The sequence below is a fragment of the Pleurodeles waltl genome, chromosome 3_1 (genome assembly GCF_031143425.1).
Source record: "Pleurodeles waltl isolate 20211129_DDA chromosome 3_1, aPleWal1.hap1.20221129, whole genome shotgun sequence".
NCBI lineage: Eukaryota > Metazoa > Chordata > Amphibia > Caudata > Salamandridae > Pleurodeles > Pleurodeles waltl.
This window is the reverse complement of record NC_090440.1, coordinates 704,034,680-704,055,373: the sequence shown is the minus strand read 5'-3', so window position 1 is coordinate 704,055,373 and position 20,694 is coordinate 704,034,680. Positions and strand designations below refer to the sequence as shown.

The 20,694-nt window shown below is 47.7% G+C and overlaps 1 protein-coding gene across 3 annotated transcripts in view; it reads right to left on the bottom strand.

Annotated features, from left to right (window-relative positions):
- Positions 1–20,694, bottom strand: part of NHSL3 (NHS like 3) — a 179,661-nt gene that overhangs the window by 68,735 nt on the left and 90,232 nt on the right. Inside the window, exon 1 of one of the 3 annotated variants that reach the window (XM_069223390.1) lies at positions 16,944–17,163. The exons of the other annotated variants lie outside the window; for them this stretch is intronic. Coding sequence (XP_069079491.1) covers positions 16,944–16,998 — 55 coding nt within the window. The 5' untranslated portion in view covers positions 16,999–17,163. Of the gene's footprint in view, positions 1–16,943; positions 17,164–20,694 lie in introns of those variants that run through there. 3 annotated transcript variants of the gene reach the window in all.

Genomic DNA, 20,694 nt, shown 5'->3' with positions numbered 1-20,694 from the left:
AAATCCTTTTCATTTAGGAAACGGCGTTTTCAGCCGCGTTTTTCTCCTAAGAAGGCTGCTCCTGCGACCCGGGGTGGTTTCAAGAAGGGGTCCTGACAATCACTGTGGGCCTGGCATAGGGCCGGTTGGGGGAAGGCTGAGTCACTTTCTTTCAGCTTGGGAGGAAAGTATCAACGATCGTTGGGTGCTAGACATTGTGGCCAATGGTTATGTCATCGATTTTGTGAGGGTTCCTCCAGATTCAGGGGTGCGTCCCACCCCTCTGCCTTCAGGGGGGTCAAGGAGAAGGGCATTATTGGACGGAGTAAGGGACTTGTTGGTCAAGGGGGCCATTTCCCGCGTTCCACTGAAAGAAAGGGGTCGGGGAACTTATTCGGTCCTCTTTCTTGTGCAGAAAGTTTCAGGGGGTTTTCGACCAGTGCTCAATCTGAAGGAGGTGAATACTTGGATCAGGACAGTGCATTTCCGCATGCTGTCTCTTCAGACTATCTTTCCATTGGTCAGGCAAGGGGACTTTCTTGTGTCACTGGACCTGCAGGATGCTTACCTGCACGTGCCTGTGGCAAGATCTTCTCAGAGGTTCCTGAGGTTTGCCGTGGATCAAGAACACTACCAGTTTTGCGTTCTTCCTTTCGGTCTGAAATCTTCTCCTCGGATTTTCACAAAGGTGCTGCCCCCCCTGGTGGCTTTGCTACGTGCAGAAGGGGTGTTTATTCATCCATATCTGGACGACATTTTAATTCATGCCCAGTCACGGGTCCTGTTGCAGAGACAGATGGACCAAGTTCTGGGGGTCCTGCAAAACCACGGGTTTTTAATCAATTGGGAGAAATCAGATTTAGTTCCGTCCCAGGATCTGGTTTTTCTGGGGGCTCGGTTTCAGACTCTTCTAGGATTGGTATCGGTATCAGAGAAGAGGTTGGGTGTACTCCAGACCTTGGTCAGGAAGGTTGTATTACTGACTGCGCCACGAGCTCTTCTTTGGTTGCGACTGCAGGGTCATTTGGCATCGGTGATATTTCTGGTTCCTTGGGCGCGTTTCCATCTCCTATGCCTGATGACGTGGTTCTTGAAAAGGTGGACTCCGGGGTCCGGTTCTCTGAAGGACAGGGTTCCGGGGTCCAGATTGATTCGCAGGGAGTTGCAATGGTGGTTGGATGCAGATCATCTTCGGGTAGGGGTTTCTTTATCTCCTCTGAGGCCCGTGGTGGTGACTACGGATGCCAGCCTCTCCGGTTGGGGTGCGTGGACAGGGTCGGCTCAGGTTCAGGGGTTTTGGTCCCCTCGGGAGGCGAGTCGGTCATCGAATTGGCGCGAATTGAGAGCGGTCTTTCTGGCTCTGGTCCATTTCCAGGGGTCCCTGAGGGGGACGGCGGTTCTTAATCGGACGGACAACTTAGTGGCCAAAGCTTATGTCAACCGACAAGGAGGGACCAGGTCAAGGGCTCTGTTCAGTCTGGCCAGGGAGATTTTTGTGTGGGCTCAGGAGTGGGTTCCTTCTCTCAGGGATACGTACATTCGGGGGGTGGTCAATGTTCGGGCGGATCTTCTAAGCAGGGTGATTCCTTCGTCTTAACTTTTCTCCCTCCGGAAGTCTCTGTTTCTGCATCTGGTTCGGCTTTCGGGGCTTCCAGTGTTGGATGTGTTTGCGTCCGCAGAAAATGCGAAGTTGGATCGCTTCTGCTCCCGGTTTCGGTGTCCCCAGGCCTGGGAGGTGGACGGGATGTCATGTCCTTGGCCGAGGAGTCTGTTGTATGCATTCCCTCCGTTTCAGCTTCTCAGGGCTTTTCTGTTGAGGGTGCGGGATCTGGGCTCCAGGGTTATCCTGATTGCACCTCTTTGGTCGCGAGCGAATTGGTTCCCGTTGTTACGGCTGATGGCAGAAGGGAGGATGTGGCCTCTGCCTCTTTGTCCATCCCCCCTGGAGTTTCGCTGCCTCTCAGTGGTGTTGTTGAGGAGGTTGCACTTGACGGCCTGGAAGTTGAACGGCGGGCTTGACGGGTCTGGGGGTACCTGTAGCGTTGAGTTCTACATTATTGGCTTCCAGGCGGCGTTCCACTTTACTTTCCTATGGTAGACAGTGGCAGGTTTTTTCTTCTTGGTGTTTGAATCATGAGTTGGATCCTACCTGCGCGTCTATCTTTGAGGTGATGCAGTTCCTACAGGACGGCGCACAATTGGGTTTGTCAGTAGCATCTTTGAGGGTACAGTGGGCGGCGATTCAGGCATTCAGAGGCCCGTGGCGGAATCTTCAGGATGAAGGGCACCTGATGCCTAGATTCTTTCAGGGTCTGGTTAATTTGTTTCCTCGCCCAGTACGTTCCTTTCCTTCCTGGGATCTTTCTTTGGTTTTGGATGTTTTGACAGAGGCCCCGTTTGAGCCACTGGGGGACTGTGATTTACGCCATCTGTCTTTGAAGACGTTCTTTTTGGTAGCCCTTACTTCGGCTCGTCGGTTAGGGGAGTTGGGGGCATTGGCCTGTTCCTTTCCTTTTTGTAAGGTTTTTCCCGATCGGGTAGTTCTGGTTCCGGTTCCTTCTTTTATTCCGAAGGTCAATTCTTCATTCCATTCCCGTCAGGAGGTTATCCTTCCTTCATTTTGTCCTGATCCCTCCTCAAAGGAAGAGGTCCGTTTGTATTCGTTGGATGTACGCAGGGCTTTATTGGAGTACCTGCGGGTGGTGGCTTCTTTTCGTAAGGGGGATTCGCTTTTTGTGAATTTCGGTCCGGCACGTAAAGGTGAGAAACCTTCAACGGCTTCCTTGAGTCGGTGGGTGAGATCTTTGATTCTGTTGGCCTATTCCTTGAAAGGGGTAGTGCCGCCTCAAGGGATTCAGGGTCGGTCTACCAGAGGTATGGCGGCTACAGTGGCGGAACTACAAGGGACCTCCGTGGTGGAAATTTGCAGGGCCGCCACTTGGGCTTCACCTTTGACGTTTGTGCGTCATTATAGGCTATCGGACTTGGGTAGTTTGGAGTCGGTATTAGGTCACCGGGTCTTATCCTCTATGAGGTAATAGGGGTAGGGTGTTTTGGTGTCCTTGGGGCAGGATATGAATAAAGGTTCTTGCAACTCAGTGTCCGTCTCCTGTGTTTTTCTTGCTATGTCTCATTGGTTTAAAAGGAAGGCGAGGGAGGGACGGGAGGTAATGCGTCCATTTTCTTACGATAATGGCATTACTCCTAGTCCTACTCCCTCGCCTTCCTTTTCCGTTCCCTCCCGCCCTCCCGGTACGGACTGTCCGAGTTGCTGCTTGGGCTTGGTTTTTGTACAGGAGGAGGTAAGGGGGGGGGGGGTTTTAAAAGGGGAAGGGAGGGTCTAGGGGGAGGTGGGAGGCCTCATTGGTTTAAAAGGAAGGCGAGGGAGTAGGACTAGGAGTAATGCCATTATCGTAAGAAAATGGAAGCAAGAGCACTCGATATAAGGACTTTTAGAATACCTATGTTTGCCCTCTTCCAACCCAGTGCCCGGATTGTATTCTGCTTGTTCCACACCAGCAGCCTGCACTACCCTGCGCAATCGAATGTCTGTATTTTCTTCTTTCCCCTATACACGTATCACAGCGTGTGAAGAGTCTGGGGAAACAGTTTACTGCAAATAATGTACAGCGTGCTTCCTCTTGAAGTTGTTGTGATGTATTCCCAGAGTGGAGCACGGCCCTCGGAGCGGATGTCGGAAGGAAACGACGCACTGGACTAGCACAGGGTATGTCAGAGGTGCCGGCACACCGAGCCTGCCAGGAGCGGCGGGTCATTCTGCAGGCAGTCCTTAGACAGAGGGGGTCTTCGTCTCTCAGTCTCGGCTCACTCGGAGACCTCCAATGATGCTTCATTAACAGCTGTAGATGCGCTGCCATGAAGTGCTTGCCCTTGCACCCTCACCCTGGACATGGAAATGGCTGGTCACACTATATTCAATAGCTACTCACTTGGGGATGGGGTTATGATCACTTTTACTGACTGCCGCAAGAAAAGCAGAAAACGGGATGTGCTCGTGTGCGCTGGCCCTTGAGAGCCTCGTGCCCCTTACAAACCTGGCCTGGAGGGGACGCTGCTAGAGGTGTTCCAATGAGCAAGCACAGGGCCCTCTCAAACCCAACCTGATGGCCCCTCCTCTAAAATATGTAGTAAGTGGATGTAGATGCTTAATGTGACGTTAAAAAGTCCTTAAGTTACTGTGCCCTTATGTCACCTCGCACACGACGTGGTCGGTGGTCCGGCATTCCGAAGGGATCGCCTAAGCACAGACACAAACACCATAGAGACATTACTGTACAACATAAGGCAGTGCCCAGTAAAAAGTTTGAACACCGATACAACAACCTTTATCTTGCGGTTTTGGTCAAGGAGCGCAGGGTCAATTCCCAAACACATTGTATTAAGCACGTGTACATTGTGAGAAGCATTTACTTTTCAAAGGTCACCAGGCAGTGCCCACTGCGAGAATCATTTACTTTTCAAAGGTCACCTACTGCGGGAGCCTTGATGTGTATTTCAGCCATCCGTGGTATTGATGCTGTTTGTTGTGGGGCTGGAGGGTTGGGCATGAATGGATTTTTTTTTATGGGTTAAGCTTTAGGTTTATTTTTCTCTCTCTAAAGACATAATTTAACATTTTCGTAGGGTATCCAACACCACCATATGGTGTGGGTAACTTTTAGATGACGTCACAACAATCAGTAAGGGGGCCACCTTCATTAATTAGACATCCGCTAGGCTACAGAAAAGGCAGCCACACAATTCTGTAATATTTAAGATGTCAGCAACAAGTTGTTGCCCCCGAACCCCTGCCCCTAAAGTTTCAATCACATTAATCTCAGTTTAATCTGGTTTATCCGGAGAATGGATTTGTGCCTTGAGCTCTTCAAATTAGCTGCTTTGTTCCAGTAGCCCGGTCGCCTCAGAGATAGAGCGTTAGGAGTGCTCATTCTTTAATCAGCGTCTGTTGGGAGTCGCGCAATAATAAACGTGAAACACACCCACCAAGAGCGCAGCAAAAACATCCACAAAATAGCAAAGTGAACCATACTGGTATTTGCTTGTTGTCCAATTCTCCTTCTGCATCACCTCATCCCAGTACTACCTGGGTCACTGGAGCATCTAAAAATACTGAATCATTGCCACCACTGTAGTGATACCTTTGGGAACTCCGAGGCACGAAGCATTTAACCCATTGTTAAGAGCAAAGGCCGCCCCCATAACGGCCGCCTAAGTCCCGAAGGAACCGGCTATGCCAGTTTTGAACCCCCCACCCTCTCCACCCCCCCCAGGACCAGCATGTCGGGGGAGAGGGCGCGTAAAGGTGGGCCAATGGGGGGAGTTTGAATCTTTCAACCCCCCCCCCAATGGCTTGCCAGGAAGGGCCCCCCCACTAAGGTGGCAGGGGCAAGAGGGGAGACATTTAAAAAGCGCAATGTCGGGCAAGTGGGCAAGCAGATGAACCACAGCAACGCGCTATCACGACCAGAGGAAACAAAGTACTGCAAACACTGAAATACAAGGGACGGACTCGTCGCAGCCTTGGGGGCACTGGAGGGTGCTCTGCGACCTGCCAACCACAGCCACAGGAACCCCGTCATGGTGGGGAACGAGGGTGACCGTTCTAGTGCACGACTCCAGACATCCGTGGCGAGTTCAGCGAAAGCCTACGTGAGACAAATTGGCAAGCGGAGAGACGAAAGAAAAAATAAGTTTTCCCACGCTGAAGTATATCAGCAATGGTGCAATTATCCATGTAACCGGGTCAGTCTGCATGGCGTGACAAAGCAGCTTCAAGACGAGACGAACAAAAACATTTACCAATGACATCAAAGTATTCTTGCAAGACGAGCCCAAGAACGAATGAAAGCGATTGGCGTGAGGTGGAAGGGTTAAAGCTCACAGATAGTCAACACATTATCGCTCAACCTAAAAACGATCCTACTTGTCCAACAGGAGGTTTGTTTCGTGCAGTGCCACTGTCAGTTCATAAACCAGAAGCATCGCAGACAATCAGTTTAAATTAGGTTTGTCTTCAGCAAAGCTAATCAACCGGTCTGAAAATCAAATATTACAGAGGAACAAAAACATACCCTTTGAAACATGGCTTGTCAAACTTTTATTGCAAATATGTTTAAAAAGTATTGAACAGATGTCCACTAAACCACAAAAAAAAAAGAAAAAAAAAAAAAGAATATATTCAGGCACACGCATTACCTTAACACCATGTTTGGTGCAAATCCTTTCAGTCGCTTTTTGCTGTAGCAATACAACATTAAAATAAGGATTTTGTGTGCGTGTAAGTGATTTTTTTAATACCTTTTGAATTTCAACACTAATCAATGCCAAATTTAAACTGAAAAATTAATGGGAGGAGAAAAAGTGTCATATGGCTAAAAATGTTAACAAAAATAAAACTCACCACCTCAACTTTAACGGAGGAGCTACTGCTCTTCTAATATAAATGTTTTTTGTCTGTCTGTACAGAGCAACATGTCTTGTTTTTAGTGGTGTCAAAGATAGGGGGGGACAAACGGAGGAGACAGAGGAGTGCTTGAAGCTCATTGACAGAATGTGAAGTAGTGAAAGCTTGACTACACTGGTGCTTATAAGGCCCAGAGGAGAGACACTAAGAGGAGAGGGTGAGGATGGAAGAGAAATCAGTGCCTGGTACTTTTCTACAATCATCGGATTGTAGATCGAAGATGACACGAGAGCATGACAGCGAGTTAAAGCCCCGGGAGTGGGAGTGACGTCAAGCAGGCCCGGACAGTGCACTGACTACATACAGTTAGAGGTACTAAAGCCTCAAACCATGACCTAGAAATTAAGTGCTGTGGAGGAGAGTGGTTACAGAGACTGGCAACGAGATGGAAACCGGTGAATGACGGCGAGAACAACCCAAGCTCGACAGGGACCATCAATAGCGAAGGCAGTCTTTATTAGGAAATAGTCGATCCCTATTCAGCATCCACTGGCAGGCAGATGGCACTACGACAATACATCCCCACCAACTGCCACACCACCCTTGCAGCTCCTGCAGCCCCCTCCAAACAAGAATACCACAGGGGGGAACCTGTATAATGTACTTCCTGAAATCACTATTTACATATACAATGATGTCACTAAATATAACGTTCCCTCCCCAACAAAACAAAAATATGCACAAATGAAGAGAGGGTACTATGTTTACATGGAGTTATAAACATAGAAAGGTTATAATTGGGATACTGGGGGGGGAAAAAAAAAAACTGATGAATGTTAATCTTTTTAAGATTTAGATTCAATTTTAAGAAACAATACATTTCGGCTGAATTCAGAAAATAAAGTCCAACACCATGCGCAGACTGCCAGCCTAACAAAATTAGTAATATTTGGGCCCTTTCTTCTCAGCAGCGCTCTCAACACTCATGCCTTGCTTACTTTCACCACTGTATCAGATCACACAAGTGCATCACCCCTGCAGCCATCTTCAATCAACTACATGATGTCCTTCGAGAACACTCAATAGTTGACTTGCAGATTTTTAACACCCTGGGTAGTTGTGTTTACACATGTCACTTGCTCCATTCATATCCCAAATACTTTGGAGATAAAGGAATAAAAGATTGAAGTCTAGCAAATGTATTTGCCGGGGTTTAAAGTATGTACCACAGTCTTCAGCCTGCCCATCCTGTTTTTGCTGGTTTTGCTCTAGTGGAATGCAAACTACGTTTTAACTCAAAGTATTACGATGCAAGACATTTGCTATAGTTTGCTAACCGCATGCACATACCTCAAAAACAAGCGACTATACAGCTTACAGTAATCTACCACTACAAATATTTATTGCTCAAGACCTAATGTTTGCCACAAAAGTAACTCGGGCAAGAACCATGTCAAGGTTGGATAGCCGAAAATAAAATTATTCAAATGTGTCATCTACTCTATTGCAAAATGGCAAAACAAATCGCTCACTTGAAAGCAGCAAACACCACAGACAACAATTTAGAAAAGACAACTCGGTGCAATTAATAAATGTTCTTTGGTGCAAAAGTAGGGCTAGCACTCCGCAATAGGGCATATGTTAGCCTTAAAGAGGCTGTGGTACTGACTTGCCGAAGGGCAGTGGAATGGGCATGCAGGGTGCATGGTAATGTTACTACGCATTCACCACCTTTCTTCTGTGAACGGAATGTACCTCCTTTATCTCCCCTCGACTACGGCATATCATGCCATTTGTTTTTAGGGCTACTCTCCTAGGAAAAATGGCAGCCTCCCACATTGTGCGAACCGCTCATCACCAAGCATCTGTACATGACTAGATAGGTAAGTGCCCCTTTCACTTATCAAGGGCAATGCAAGATTTGTTACATCTGACTTAGCATTCTCAGGGCACGGTGAGATCGACACCCATCGCTGAGCTCTCACTGCATGCTTACAAGGAAGACTGTAGGTGTAACAGGTTAAATATGTCCCTCCTTCAGAAACTTTAAGTGGGGACTGGGATAATCACTTTGATTGTGCCACCTGCATGGTAGCCCACGTCCGTAAGTCCTGAGCATCCACCCGACTACAACTGCATCCCTAAAAACCTGGTCATGACTTGTTACGACACTGTCCTCCCAGTCAACACCTCAAACGGAGAGACTCTGGTAAGAGTGCAAAGGAGTGCTTTACCACAAACCTAAGTGACCATAGATAAACAAGATAATAGATCATATAATGGTTCTTTTCCACTTTCTTAGTCAATCCTTTTAAAAAAGGGAAGAATAAGATAGGTTCCGTTTACGTGCAATGCCAAGCATTTTTTTTTTTAATTAGCATACTTTCATTCGTGATAGACTTCTCTCCTTTGTTAGACGCCAGTTCATTGACCCTTGAAAATACAGTTTATAGAAAATAGAATGGCATGTTGTTGGAGAATCGCAAAATCCTCTGTCGGATCCTTGTGACTAAAAATCCACCCCAAGACTGGCAAAACTGGTAAAAGAAAGTAAAACCTAAAATCAGCAACCTCGGGCTGTAAGTAACTTCAAAGCTTTCTCAAGTGGTTGTATAGGGTTGGTAGTAAAGATCTTTGTTACCACAAGCACACAATACTTAGTTTTAAACAATTTCCTCAAAGGCTCCATCATTACCTGGCCCTCAAAAGCAAATGTACAGCGTTTACTATGCAACATGAAGCTTCAAATTACCCTACTGAGCAAACTGAACTATCAACCTTATCAAAGTCAAAGCAACCAGCAATTTCTTATCACAAACACAGAATGTCAAGACTATACCATGCATTGAAAGGCACAGTATTGACATTTCAGACTTGATGTGATTATTTTCCTCTAACACCCATAAGGGAATGAGCTTCCGTGCGATTCTCCATGCCCTACGACCTAGGTAGGCTCCACAAATCTGCAGCTGCACTCTCTAAAGTGCAGTTTACATCCTGCTGCCCTACTCAGAGGAACTAAGAAGGCAGATCACCTATAAAAACCGTCATTGGCTTCCCCTAGAAGCCAGTGTTAACTTCAATGTGACCTTTAACACCCACAAACCTACACACCAGCTCATCCATATATTTAAAAGAGAATCTAGAACCAAAAAAGGTTAAGTAAACAAGAGAAGCAAACCCGGACTACACCAGAATATTTGACAAAGCAGAAAACAAAAAATACTATACACATGACCTTTCCACCCAGCTCCAATACTATAGAATCATTTAACTGAACATGTCAGACTAAACTTCAATTTACTATTTGTACAGGAAGACTTTAAGATGGAACTCAAAAGGGCTCACATTAAAGAATAGTGTTGCTTTTTCGGTTGTGTCTACCAACAGCACAGGGTGTCTATTTGAAAAACACCTATTGTGGCTTCACCAAACACGTAGAGGGGGTGACAACCTGCACGGTTGTTGGCTTTATTGCCACTTGTTTGCTTGCTTTCTAGTCGATGGATTGTCTTTCCCTTATTCTGTTCATTCCTCCCCGGGACATAGCCCCTTTAACACCCTTTTGCTTGAATGGCTTGCGTTCTTCCACTGCTCACATTTGGGGAACTACTCATTTTATTTTTCTTTCAGCACGCCATGAAAATGCTTAGTTTTTCTAGCTCCCTCTCTCCTGTGTTGCCTCCCTTCCCACAAACTACCACTGCCCCGCACGCTCCATGTTGTCGTCTACCTAGCGTATTGCTCTCTTTCATGTGCTTCTTTTACGCACTTACTCTCCCACTCATGAGCTACTCAACTTTCTCTCATTTGCTTCTTCCCCTGCTCACCTACATGCAGGGTTACTCTCCCTCGCGTGCTCCTTTACCGCTCCGACCTCACCCAGATCTTTTATCTGCCCTCCTGCTCCTCCAGTGCCCCCCAATACTTTGCAAGCAATTCAATTTGTTTTTCTTTGGTGGATTCCACCACGTCAAAATACTTTCCCGCACTTAGTATTTCTTTTTTTATTGAACGCTCTAATTGGAGTCAATTACCTTAGTTCGGTCAATAAAAAAAATGAATATATAATAAAAAAAAATAAAAAAAAAAATAAAAAAAAAGGGAACATGGCGCCTGTATCATTGCGCCATTCTGTAGCCAAGTGCATGTGTGATTATGCAAGTGCACACACCTACGGAATTTGACTGGCAACAGCATCATCATGTCTTCTCCCCCCAATGTTGTGCAGCGTTATCAGCAAAAATTATTTTGCTTGTTCACTTGCAAAGCCAGTAGGTCCAAAAGGAGATGCCTATTGGCCTTGCCAATGCTTGTTTTCTCAGCCTTGTTGTAATGTTACCTTTTAGGTTTCGCCCAAAGAGAGCCAAAACTATCTGGGACCTTATGTTACCAATACATTATTACCTAAATACAACATTCCTAAAGAGGGATTTTCTTTTGGGGGGGGGGGGGGGGGAAGCACCCTTATGACTCTGGTTGTTGGCATTTTCAAAGCATAGTCACTGGTTGAGTGGGCTGCCTTTAAAGCCATGACATATCATAGAAGGTTGCATGCTTTGCCTTTATATTTTTGCAATGGCTTTTGTGAAGGGGCTGGGCTTTGAGTAACACCCCTCTGGTAATCTTTCCTCTGCTCACCCTGTATGTATGTATGTATGTATGTATGTATGTATGTATGTATGTATGTTATTTCTATAGCATGAACTTGGTCAAAGGGCAGTGTAGCAATGTACATGGTCAAAGGTAAACTTAAAGTCATCAGGTGATAGTAACAGAAGCGGAGTTGCTGAAGGTTAATGCTTTTTGATATAGTGTTCTTTAAAGAAACAAGTCTTTTATTAAGTGGAGCAGCGTTGGGGCAGTGTTGATGGATATGGGGAGGTTGTTCCAGATCCGGAGTCCATAGATGGAAGACAACTATTGACTTTCCTTTTTTTTGTATTTTTTTTTTTTTTAAATAAAAACAACATTTCTTAGTCTGAAGTCCGACGGTGTCGTAGTTGCAGGTGTGCTGAGGACCACCAGAGACAGTGGGCTTGACTAGAAGATAAGCAAGGATGATGTCCGTTATGACTTTATAAACGATACAGCTAGGTTTAAAGATGTTATAGGCTGGCAAGGGGAGCCTAGGAGTTCCATCAGCATCAGGGTGATATGATCATAATTCTTCAGGTCCTGGATGAGATGTGCTGCAACATATAGAACGCCCCTAAGCAGTGCCAATGTGGAGGCAGGGAGGTCACAGAGTAGAGCATTGCCACAATCCAGATGCTAGAGTTCAAGGTCTTGAACAGCTGTTCTTCAAGTTGGTTTCTGGAACAAACAGTTTGACTTTAAGAAAGGAGAGCTGGTACCAGGTTATGTCTTTGAGGCAATGTGTTAGTTGAGGCAGAGGTTTTTGGTATCCACGTTAAATCCAAGTGATCTGGCATTCAGTGGGGTTTGTACTGTATCTTGTTTTTTTGGTTCTTGGCAAATAATAGGAATACTGTTTTGGTTGGCGTGAGCTTCAGGTAGGCCATCCAGATCCTGATCCTGAATATCATCCAGTCCTGGTCCAGGACATCCGGGTCTGGATGATATGTAAGCAGTGTTTGAGGCGTTGGATGTCTGAAGCAGAGGAAACTTTCAAGAAGAGTAGTCTATCATCGGCATATAGGTGCTAGCATTTGTGAGTAGAGCACCAACATTTCCATGTAAAGCTTGAAGATTTTAGGAGACCGTATGGAACCCTGGGGGACTCCACGTGCGACTTTTGTGACCTGGAGGTGCCTAGGTGAACAAACTGGTGCCAGTAAGAAAGGCTGAAGGAAAACCAGTGAAGGATACTGATAGTGAATCCTGATCGAGAACAATGATGTGCATGAGGGTGGGATGGTCGACTTTGACAAAGGCAGCGGACAGGTCCAGCAAAGTAAGGAACCAGGGGTCATCATCTGTGGGCAAGAGAGCATCATCTATGATGTGTGAGGTGGCTCCTCCCATTCCTATCAATCACTGTGCACCCTCACCATCCACTGCTGCACGTTACTGTTCAACCTTCTAGCTTTGTCAATGTTTTTTTTTTTTATTTACATCAATGTTTTTTTATTTACATTATAAGCAAAGATCGGATCAGATCGGAAGGATGCGTGTTCCACGGTGCGGGTCATGATGTGGTTTCATAGTGTTTCACTTCTGTTGGTGCATGCCCTCCCATTGAGTGTGCTCTTTTGTGTTTAATTTATGTCTGATGACATCTCTTCTCTTGTAGATCAACAAACAGACACCCTCATCTTTTTTTCGGTAGGGAATCAACTCGCCCAGAACTCATCTTGGTGGAAGACAAGTTTGTGTCACTTCTTTTCAGGATCCTTGAAATAATCCACAGCTGTGATACAGTCTGTGTTTACATTGCATTTTAACTCGGTCTTCCTTGCTATAAGAGTATTCTTTTTTGCAAGTGTTGTCTCAATACTTTTGAAGTGCAGCATACAAGTTCTTTCCAATCACTTCTTGACGTATGGGTTAGTTCTGGCGGTGGGTGAGTATTCATTGCGAGATATGATTGAGCACTCTAAAGATGAGTCGAACGCTGCGCGAATTCCTCACCAGCCTTGTCACTTTTTATTAAGCTGTTCCAACATAATCCACATGTGATTGGGGCTACTGAAAGTATGCTCTCACTGCACATGCCTAGCTGGGGTTAGCATGGTCATCCTCACACTCCCTGACATTATCAGCTAAAGCATTAAAATAAATGAAAGTGGCTTTGTTTCAAATGTCTTATTATACCTTGTACCTCGTGTCTTTCAACACTAAACTGTAGGACAGTTAATGCCTAAGTGTGGGTCCAATTCTCAGAGCGTTTATTATGGAGCGCCCCTCCTTTTTTGATGCAGACATATCATTGCAGTTTTTTGTTGGTCTGGGAGGTTACAACCCAAACCCGAGAAAAGAACATAGAGCCAATAAATAGTATAAGATTTATAACTGCTGGAACAAGGGGTGGGAGTCTCAACAGCCTTTAAGGGCTCAAGGAATCGATAGCAGGAGCCCCATAACACCTAGTGTATTTATTATGATGGCCTTCCTGATTCGGATTGATCGAGGGCTAGGTCACTTCAGGTCGGGGTACTGGGCAGGGACACAAAGTGTCTTTTTAATATAATACAGGCATTTATAGGGATGGCGGGACTCCGGGGAAGAAGGTGTGAGTGGGTGAACCATCACACCACTTCATAAACCCCACTTGGTCGCAGCGGAATCCTTGCTCAAACGTCAAGTCCTGTTGGGGGAATTTAAAAAAATAAATATTGGCCAAATATGGTTGCAATCTAGTGGGGTTCCTTAGTGGTTGCGGTATTATACATCGGCTGGTGCAGCATGAGTGCAGCTGAAGAATCTAGGAGGGGCGACCAGTTGGCCCCAGGGGTCCGTCATCCTCCAATGCCACCCTTGTAATAAAAAGACTACCTGAGTTGCTGACAATCATTCAGAGCTAGGGAATGTTGTAGGAATCTTGGTATTTACCACGTGGGGGCATGTGCACAGGAGTTGTGTAAACATGTGCTAGTTTGGGTAGGCTGGTCAACATACAGGGGAGCTGCTTTTTTCGGGTGGCTCGGGCGGCTAGTTCCCCACGAGCCACCGCCTAGAGACACCTAGTCTTCAATCATTGTTAGCACCCACTGAGCCCACCCACTGTGAGGTGTGGGAGAAGGTCATCTCCTCATTCCCGGGAGAACAGAGCTTACATAAAATGATGAAATTGCAATTGACTAGCACTGTTTTTTATATGTCTACTGATATTTATTTTATCTCGTTTGAAATCCAATCTTTAGATCATGTGGCTACCGCCAGTGCAGTGATCCGCGGTCACGCTGCCATTAGCAGTCGAAGCCAACTTCTGCCCAGAACCAGGGTTACAGACAGTGCGGGAAAAACGGACCATTTCTCTTCTAAGTGGGATGTGTATAAGGTTCATTTTTGGATTAGCCTACGGGGCAATAAGTCTGTTTTGAAGCCCGTGATGGCATCAGCTACAGTCCCACTAACAGAATCTGGGGGGAGGCCTGGTTGGTCAGGAAACCATCCAGGCCTGTGGCAGAGGAGGAGTCATGTTTGGCCAAAAAAAGTGTGGTAGACAACATTGGCATCAAGAAGATGTGTAGGCGAATTCGGGATAGAATTGGATTGTTTAAGCATTTAGCTCAATCCAGGGCAGGGGTACTACGGTCACTACTGGAAGGCTGGGGACGCCCGCTACCGCGATTGTCCATAGCCAGCCGGGGTACTCCATCACACGGCCCTGGAGATACGGGGGATGGTGGGCTGGTATAGGGACCAGTACATGGCCCCAGTTGGCCAAGGCCCACCTCCCAATGGGTGCCAGGGGGAATCCCTGTATTGGGTAGCTCTGGCATGGTTGTTTGGGGGTACAGCTGTTATGCTTGCCCATGCTCCCTCTGTCTTGAGGGGGCAAGTGAGTTCGCCTTGTAGAAGACAACTTATGGAGAGACCGGCAGGGTCTTGCCCTGGGTCCAAGTCAATTAAGTCAAGTCAATTGAATCAGTCAACACCACAAGGGGCCTGAGGGTGGTCAAGCATGACTCCTTAATTTGATGTAAATTAATGTATTCATGTATTAGTTATGGACTATTTGATAGGAGAATTTATGTATTAGATATGGCCATGTGGCCAATAGGCAGTACTTTTACTTTTTGTCGTATTTATTTGAAAAAACAAAACATTTGTTGTGTTTGTGATTTGTAATAAATACGGCCGGAGAATGTTATATTCTCTAAAACGCAAGAAAATCGGCTTGCATTGGATTCTTATTGTATAAATTGCCATATGAATGGTGAATAATTGTATGTCTGGTTGGGATATGACTGGTCTCGCTGCGGTCCCCCACCTGTGGACAAGGGGCCAAGCCGCCAGGTCACAGGCCCCGAAGACAGGTGTGGGCCGGATCGGACGGGTCAGAGGCCAACAGTGGCCACTTTTTGTATTTTTTCTATCCCCCTCGGTGAGCAACCATTGGTTGCTCACATCGGTGGCGGGGTCGCCTGGGCAATCCTCAGGGGGCAGGGCATGTTAAGTACCAGTCCAAGGTCACCAGGCTACACATCGGTGCCTGGGCCCCCTGGCGATCGCTGCCGCGGCCAACCTCTTTTTGTTTTTCAACTAGGTCCACAATAAACAAAATGACTTTGCTATATAATGCGGACCATGACATTGTGCACTGATGTTTTGTGGGGTTCATGTCTACACTGAGTGGCAGCCGGTGCATGTCAGGAGTCCACAACTCCACGCTCTTGGGAACTCATAACATCCCTCATTCAGTGGTTAAAGCCCATGCGTACGTTGCTAGGCCTAATATGGGCACAGCTCTCAGCATTCGCCTCCTCTTCGCTAGCTCCCCTCCACTCTCATCTTCTCTCACCTCGCCTCCACTCCTGACCTCCCTTCCCCTTCCTGTCATCTCAGCTCCCCAACGCAAATCAATGGGAGGAAGAAGTGCTCGGGAATTCTGAAACCGCAGCGGAAAGTGAGGGGGAGTGTCTTGGGGTGAGGGCGAGAAACAGGAGGCAGGGAGGAGACAGCGTGAGAAAGGGGAAGGGGACAGAGAAGACTTGAGGTGATGCAGAGCGCACAGGCTCGCAAGGATGCAACGGCAGAAGGAAAGGCTCTTAAGAGACTGGGTGCCAGTAGGGAATTCAAGGGAAACTAAGACGGGGCAAAAGGCGAGGACCGGTCTAGGGTAGGGGATGTCGGGGGTAGGAAAGGACTGCTCAGCAAAGGCATAACAAAGTGGTAGCCGGCAGCACCAGGACACTCAATTCTTACCGTGCTGAGCGCTGAATCTACAGCCGCTCCTGGTGAGCGCTAGTGTCGGGGGCATCCTCCCCACTACCCTCAAGCCCTAAGGCCGCTGCCCTCACTCACGCCCAGAGGACGCTGGCGGCTCCAGCTCTCCCTTCCCTCGCGCTCCAGCTCTGGGCCCCGACTTCTGCAAGTAACCGCAGTAAGCAGAGCATTAATGAGATGGACAGCGACAGCACCTTTCCGCTCCATCTCATGCGCTCTGCATGCCTACCTCCGCGCCAACGTGTCCTCCGTTGTACCGGCCCATGAGGGGTACTCTGCACCCCCTCACTCGGGACCTTCACGCGGTCAGTAGCTGCGACCTGAAACCCCCGACTCCCCTTGTCCTGCACTCTCTCACACTTCCCACCTTCGTAAACCCCCGCTGCCCCTTTCACCCACTCACTGAGGACCCTCGCAGCGCTAGAGTGCGTTTCCCCCTCCTCAATCCTCCTCCGTAAACTGAACTCCCCGTGAACACTTTAACACTTTCCTCATTCTGTATTTAACCCCGTCCCTTCCGCCCTCTCCAATGTATCGAAGCCACAGGGTGGCTACATAAGCTCCCATATATAAGTAAATTCAAGAACCGCTCAATAACGTCACCCGGGCCCCCTCGGTCCTGCCCCTGCACCACAACGCCAGGGCAGCTGCGTGGACTGCCCTGCATCGCCCGGTGTGTACTCACCCTTCTTGAAAAGAGCCAGGAGCGAGGGCAGGTTTCTCCCCATGAAAACCACCATGTCTCAGGTGTGAGGGGAGTAGAGCCAGGCCGCAGCCCGGGGGATGCTGGGGCTGGACGGGCTGCGCTCAGGATGCTCTTCTCGCCGCCCAGGAGGCGCTTCACCTGCAGCATGCATCCGAGATGTCAGCCTCTCACAACAAGCCCAGGACCACAGAGTGCGACAAAGGAGATGCGTGAACGGCTTCCAGCAACGCCGCTGACCTCACAGATGGGAAGAGCAGGGGCGGGGAGAGGAGGGTGGACCTAGATAATGGACAGAAGAGGAGGGCAGGCGAGGGGTTGGGCCAGAGGAGGGCCAGGTGCCGCAGCATCCTCCCGGCCCCAGCTGTCTTTTGTAGACACGCAGAATGACCGCTGGGCTCCGGCAGAGGGCTGTGCGCAGGGCCACTCCGAGGCACAAACACAGGGGAGGGTCCCGGGTGCAGGACAGGAACTGGGCCAACGGCGGCGGAGCACGAGGCAGGCCCGGAGCCTGGTGAGCAGGGCCACGAGGGGATATGTGCAAAGACGCTAAGTCACCGTCAAGCAGAGATACGGGATCTAAGGGGGAGGGGAGGGGAGGGGAGGGTGGAGGGCAAGGGTCATCATGATGTGTCATGGGAAGAAGGGGCACAGGAGGAGGACGGACTTGCACAATAAGAGCGATTAAAGAAAAACAAGAGAGAGGGAGAAAAGAGGAAAGGACCTAACTAACCCCAGCATTCATGCCCGTACCGCCCCTCCGATGCCGCATCCCGACCAAACAAGAATAAATGGGTACCACCACATCTGTGAGTGGAAGAAAAACTGGCCGCCGTCTATCTTTACTGTACACACAAAATTGACAGCTCGCATCCAAACCAATAAAAAACACACGTCAAGCCAGCGATCAGTGGCCCAGTAACCTATCAAACATCACTGGCGTTCAACAGATAACAGTACTGCCAACTTGTCCGAAGCACTCCACCGCTGTCTGGGATGGGTGCAGCCCTCTAAGCCATTATGTGAAGCAATCTCTCTGCTGAACCCTTGCGCTAAATGAGTGCCCGACAAGAGATAGCCAGTGCTTTCCGTTTCCACAGGCCTACTCAAAGATGGGAAAATAAAAGACAAAGTGAAAAGTGACCAAGTTCCCCGCAATGCCCGGCACTGGACTTTAGTTCTTGGATTGACACGAACAGATAATCTTAACAGCAGTTTTTTTAATACCAACCCTGACCACCGTAGACGCTGCCCAATGTAAATACTGCAGCTGAAGCAGCGAGAGAGAGAGGAGGCGGCGAGAGAGAGAGCTAATGAAAAGGAAGAGGGCTTAGAGAGGAGACGGCCATACTGGGAAAGTTAGGTACCAGAATATGAAAGAGGACCGCACAGCACTTCGCACCTATCTCATTAAGGCCATAGCAAAAGCTTCAGCTGCCATCACTAATAAAAAAATAATGCGAGGTCAAACTGACTGCACGACAAACTTTAGCTTTTAAAATATTCCTACTAAAAAAAAAGGAAAAATGTCAAAAGATACAGACAAATGAGCACTAAAGAAGGCAGACTAATATTTGAGACAAATTGACTCTGCCAACTGGGTATTGACATTTATGACTAACCCAAACTAATTGTTCGAGTTTACCGCCTGACATGCTCATTCATCAGCCTGCTTAGATGGTGAGATTTTGTTTGTAAAAAAATAAAATAAAAGCAGTGACAAGTGGAATCAGTACTTCTTATCGAAAACTGAGCAAATTAGGAAATACCATTTCAAATGAAAAAGGCAATGTACATGATCAATCAAGTGAACTAGATCCATTCAGTAATCCTACCATCACAATATCCCACGCAATTACTGCTCTATCCCACTTTAATCTGGTGATGTACGTCTGAACGTGCATCATTTATCCTGTAAAACGATAAACACAGACTCCACCCTGCCATTTTGAAAATCCATTGAGTTCCTGAAAGACTGCACAACTGTTGTTTCTACTTCTTTCTGCATCATCACGTTCAACAACTATTCAATGAACAGGGCACAATGAGAATTAATTGAACTACACCTTAGAAAAACTCAAAAACTAGAGAGCACCAGAACAGGACGACTCAAAAGGCCAGTCTGTTCCATATCCCCAAGAAGCCATCACCAGACCCTACAATAGTAGAAAAGTATAATCCGTTGGTCAACAATCAGCCATTCCTCCCCAAAAATATTGGAGAAGTTGGTACTTGGTCAGCTTCAATGGACAAGAAAATGTACTTTACCCACTGAAGAAAGGCAATGGCATCTTTGTGAGAAAAAAAAAGGGTACAGACATGTAGTTAAGAATATAGGACAAAAAGCAAAAACTGCTCTCCTGAACTTTCAAAGCATGGCATTACCGACCATGCTGTAATACGGGATAAAAATAAAATTAAAAAAAAGGACTTCTCTACCGAGCAATGGCGTGTGAAGGCAAACAAAAATATGGTGACTGCAATGCTTGAATTAATCTCAGCTGCTCCTAGTTACTCTGGCAGCATTTTGTGGCGTTAGTTTTTTTTTGGTTCACAATGCCTGTCAAAAAAAAAAAAAAAAAAAAAAAAAGACAGCTTTATGTATATCAGCCTTTGTCCTGCTGTTATCCAAACAGCTCCGCCCGAACTAGCAGCTTAGCCCTATAGAGATACGACAACAAACAACCCGAGACTGGTTTTTGCGTACTAAAGCCTCGTCAGAAAGGTATAACTTGACTCTTGTGTGACAATAAGCACCAGACCCCTAGAGATGTACTGTAACCAGGTGCCCGGGGATGTGGGCTTAAAACAGGGGCCAGAACAAGAAATGCAGCTTTTTCACAGACCAAGCTGCGGTTCTGGCCTTCAATAATGGCTATTCTAATTGAAAGGACGGAACAAGTTTGCTGAGCGAGATGGGAGTGGGCAAGAAAGGTAGGGCAGGCTGACAGCCTTGCAGGTGGGCCCGAGCTTCTTCTATTTTCTAATCGTGGCTGTACTGGCAAGGTATGGGAGGCCGGCAGTGGTTGTGACTTGAACACCATCTTTTTGGCTGCACGACCATTTCATGCTGTATTCCATATTTGCACATGGGTCTCGGTCTCCGTATTTTTCTGCAGGGCAGTGCCCTACGGATACTAGCGCCTTGAAAGATTGGTAGGTGGGCATGGGCCTCGATGTATTTCGTAGCTCTGCTTTGCTGGCACTCGATGCGGTGTGACAGGGGCCCTTGGCCTTGAAGTGCTTGTATCTGCAGGAACAGCGGTCCTGTGTTGTGGGCCTGCGGGTGGGTTTTAGCCATTCTGCACTCCCGACAGCTGTACTGGTTTGTGCTGGCAGGGGCTGATGGTCTGACGGGGAGCACTGCCTTTCTGTGTTTGACTGCAGGCCCCTTTCGGGGGGAGGGCTCTGGAACCCGCCATTCGGGGGTCTGGGCCCTGGTGTTTGCCTGGAGGGCGGTGTTCTGTGCATAGCAATGGCGTGTCCTAGGCAGGGGAGTAGGGGGCTTCTATTCCGGATGACTGCGTTGAGCATCCCTACCAAGTACTGTGATACGGCAGCGGCTTGATTTCCCAGCGGGGAACAAGGCTGTGCGGTGTTGTCAAAGGCTGCGGGGCTAACAAGGGACACGGGCTCCCTGTGGAAGGATGGAGGACGCTCTCTTTAGGCGGGCGGTGTAAGGCTGGCGGGCGAGCACGGGCCTCCCACAGTTTGCCTGTAGACTCCAGCCGGA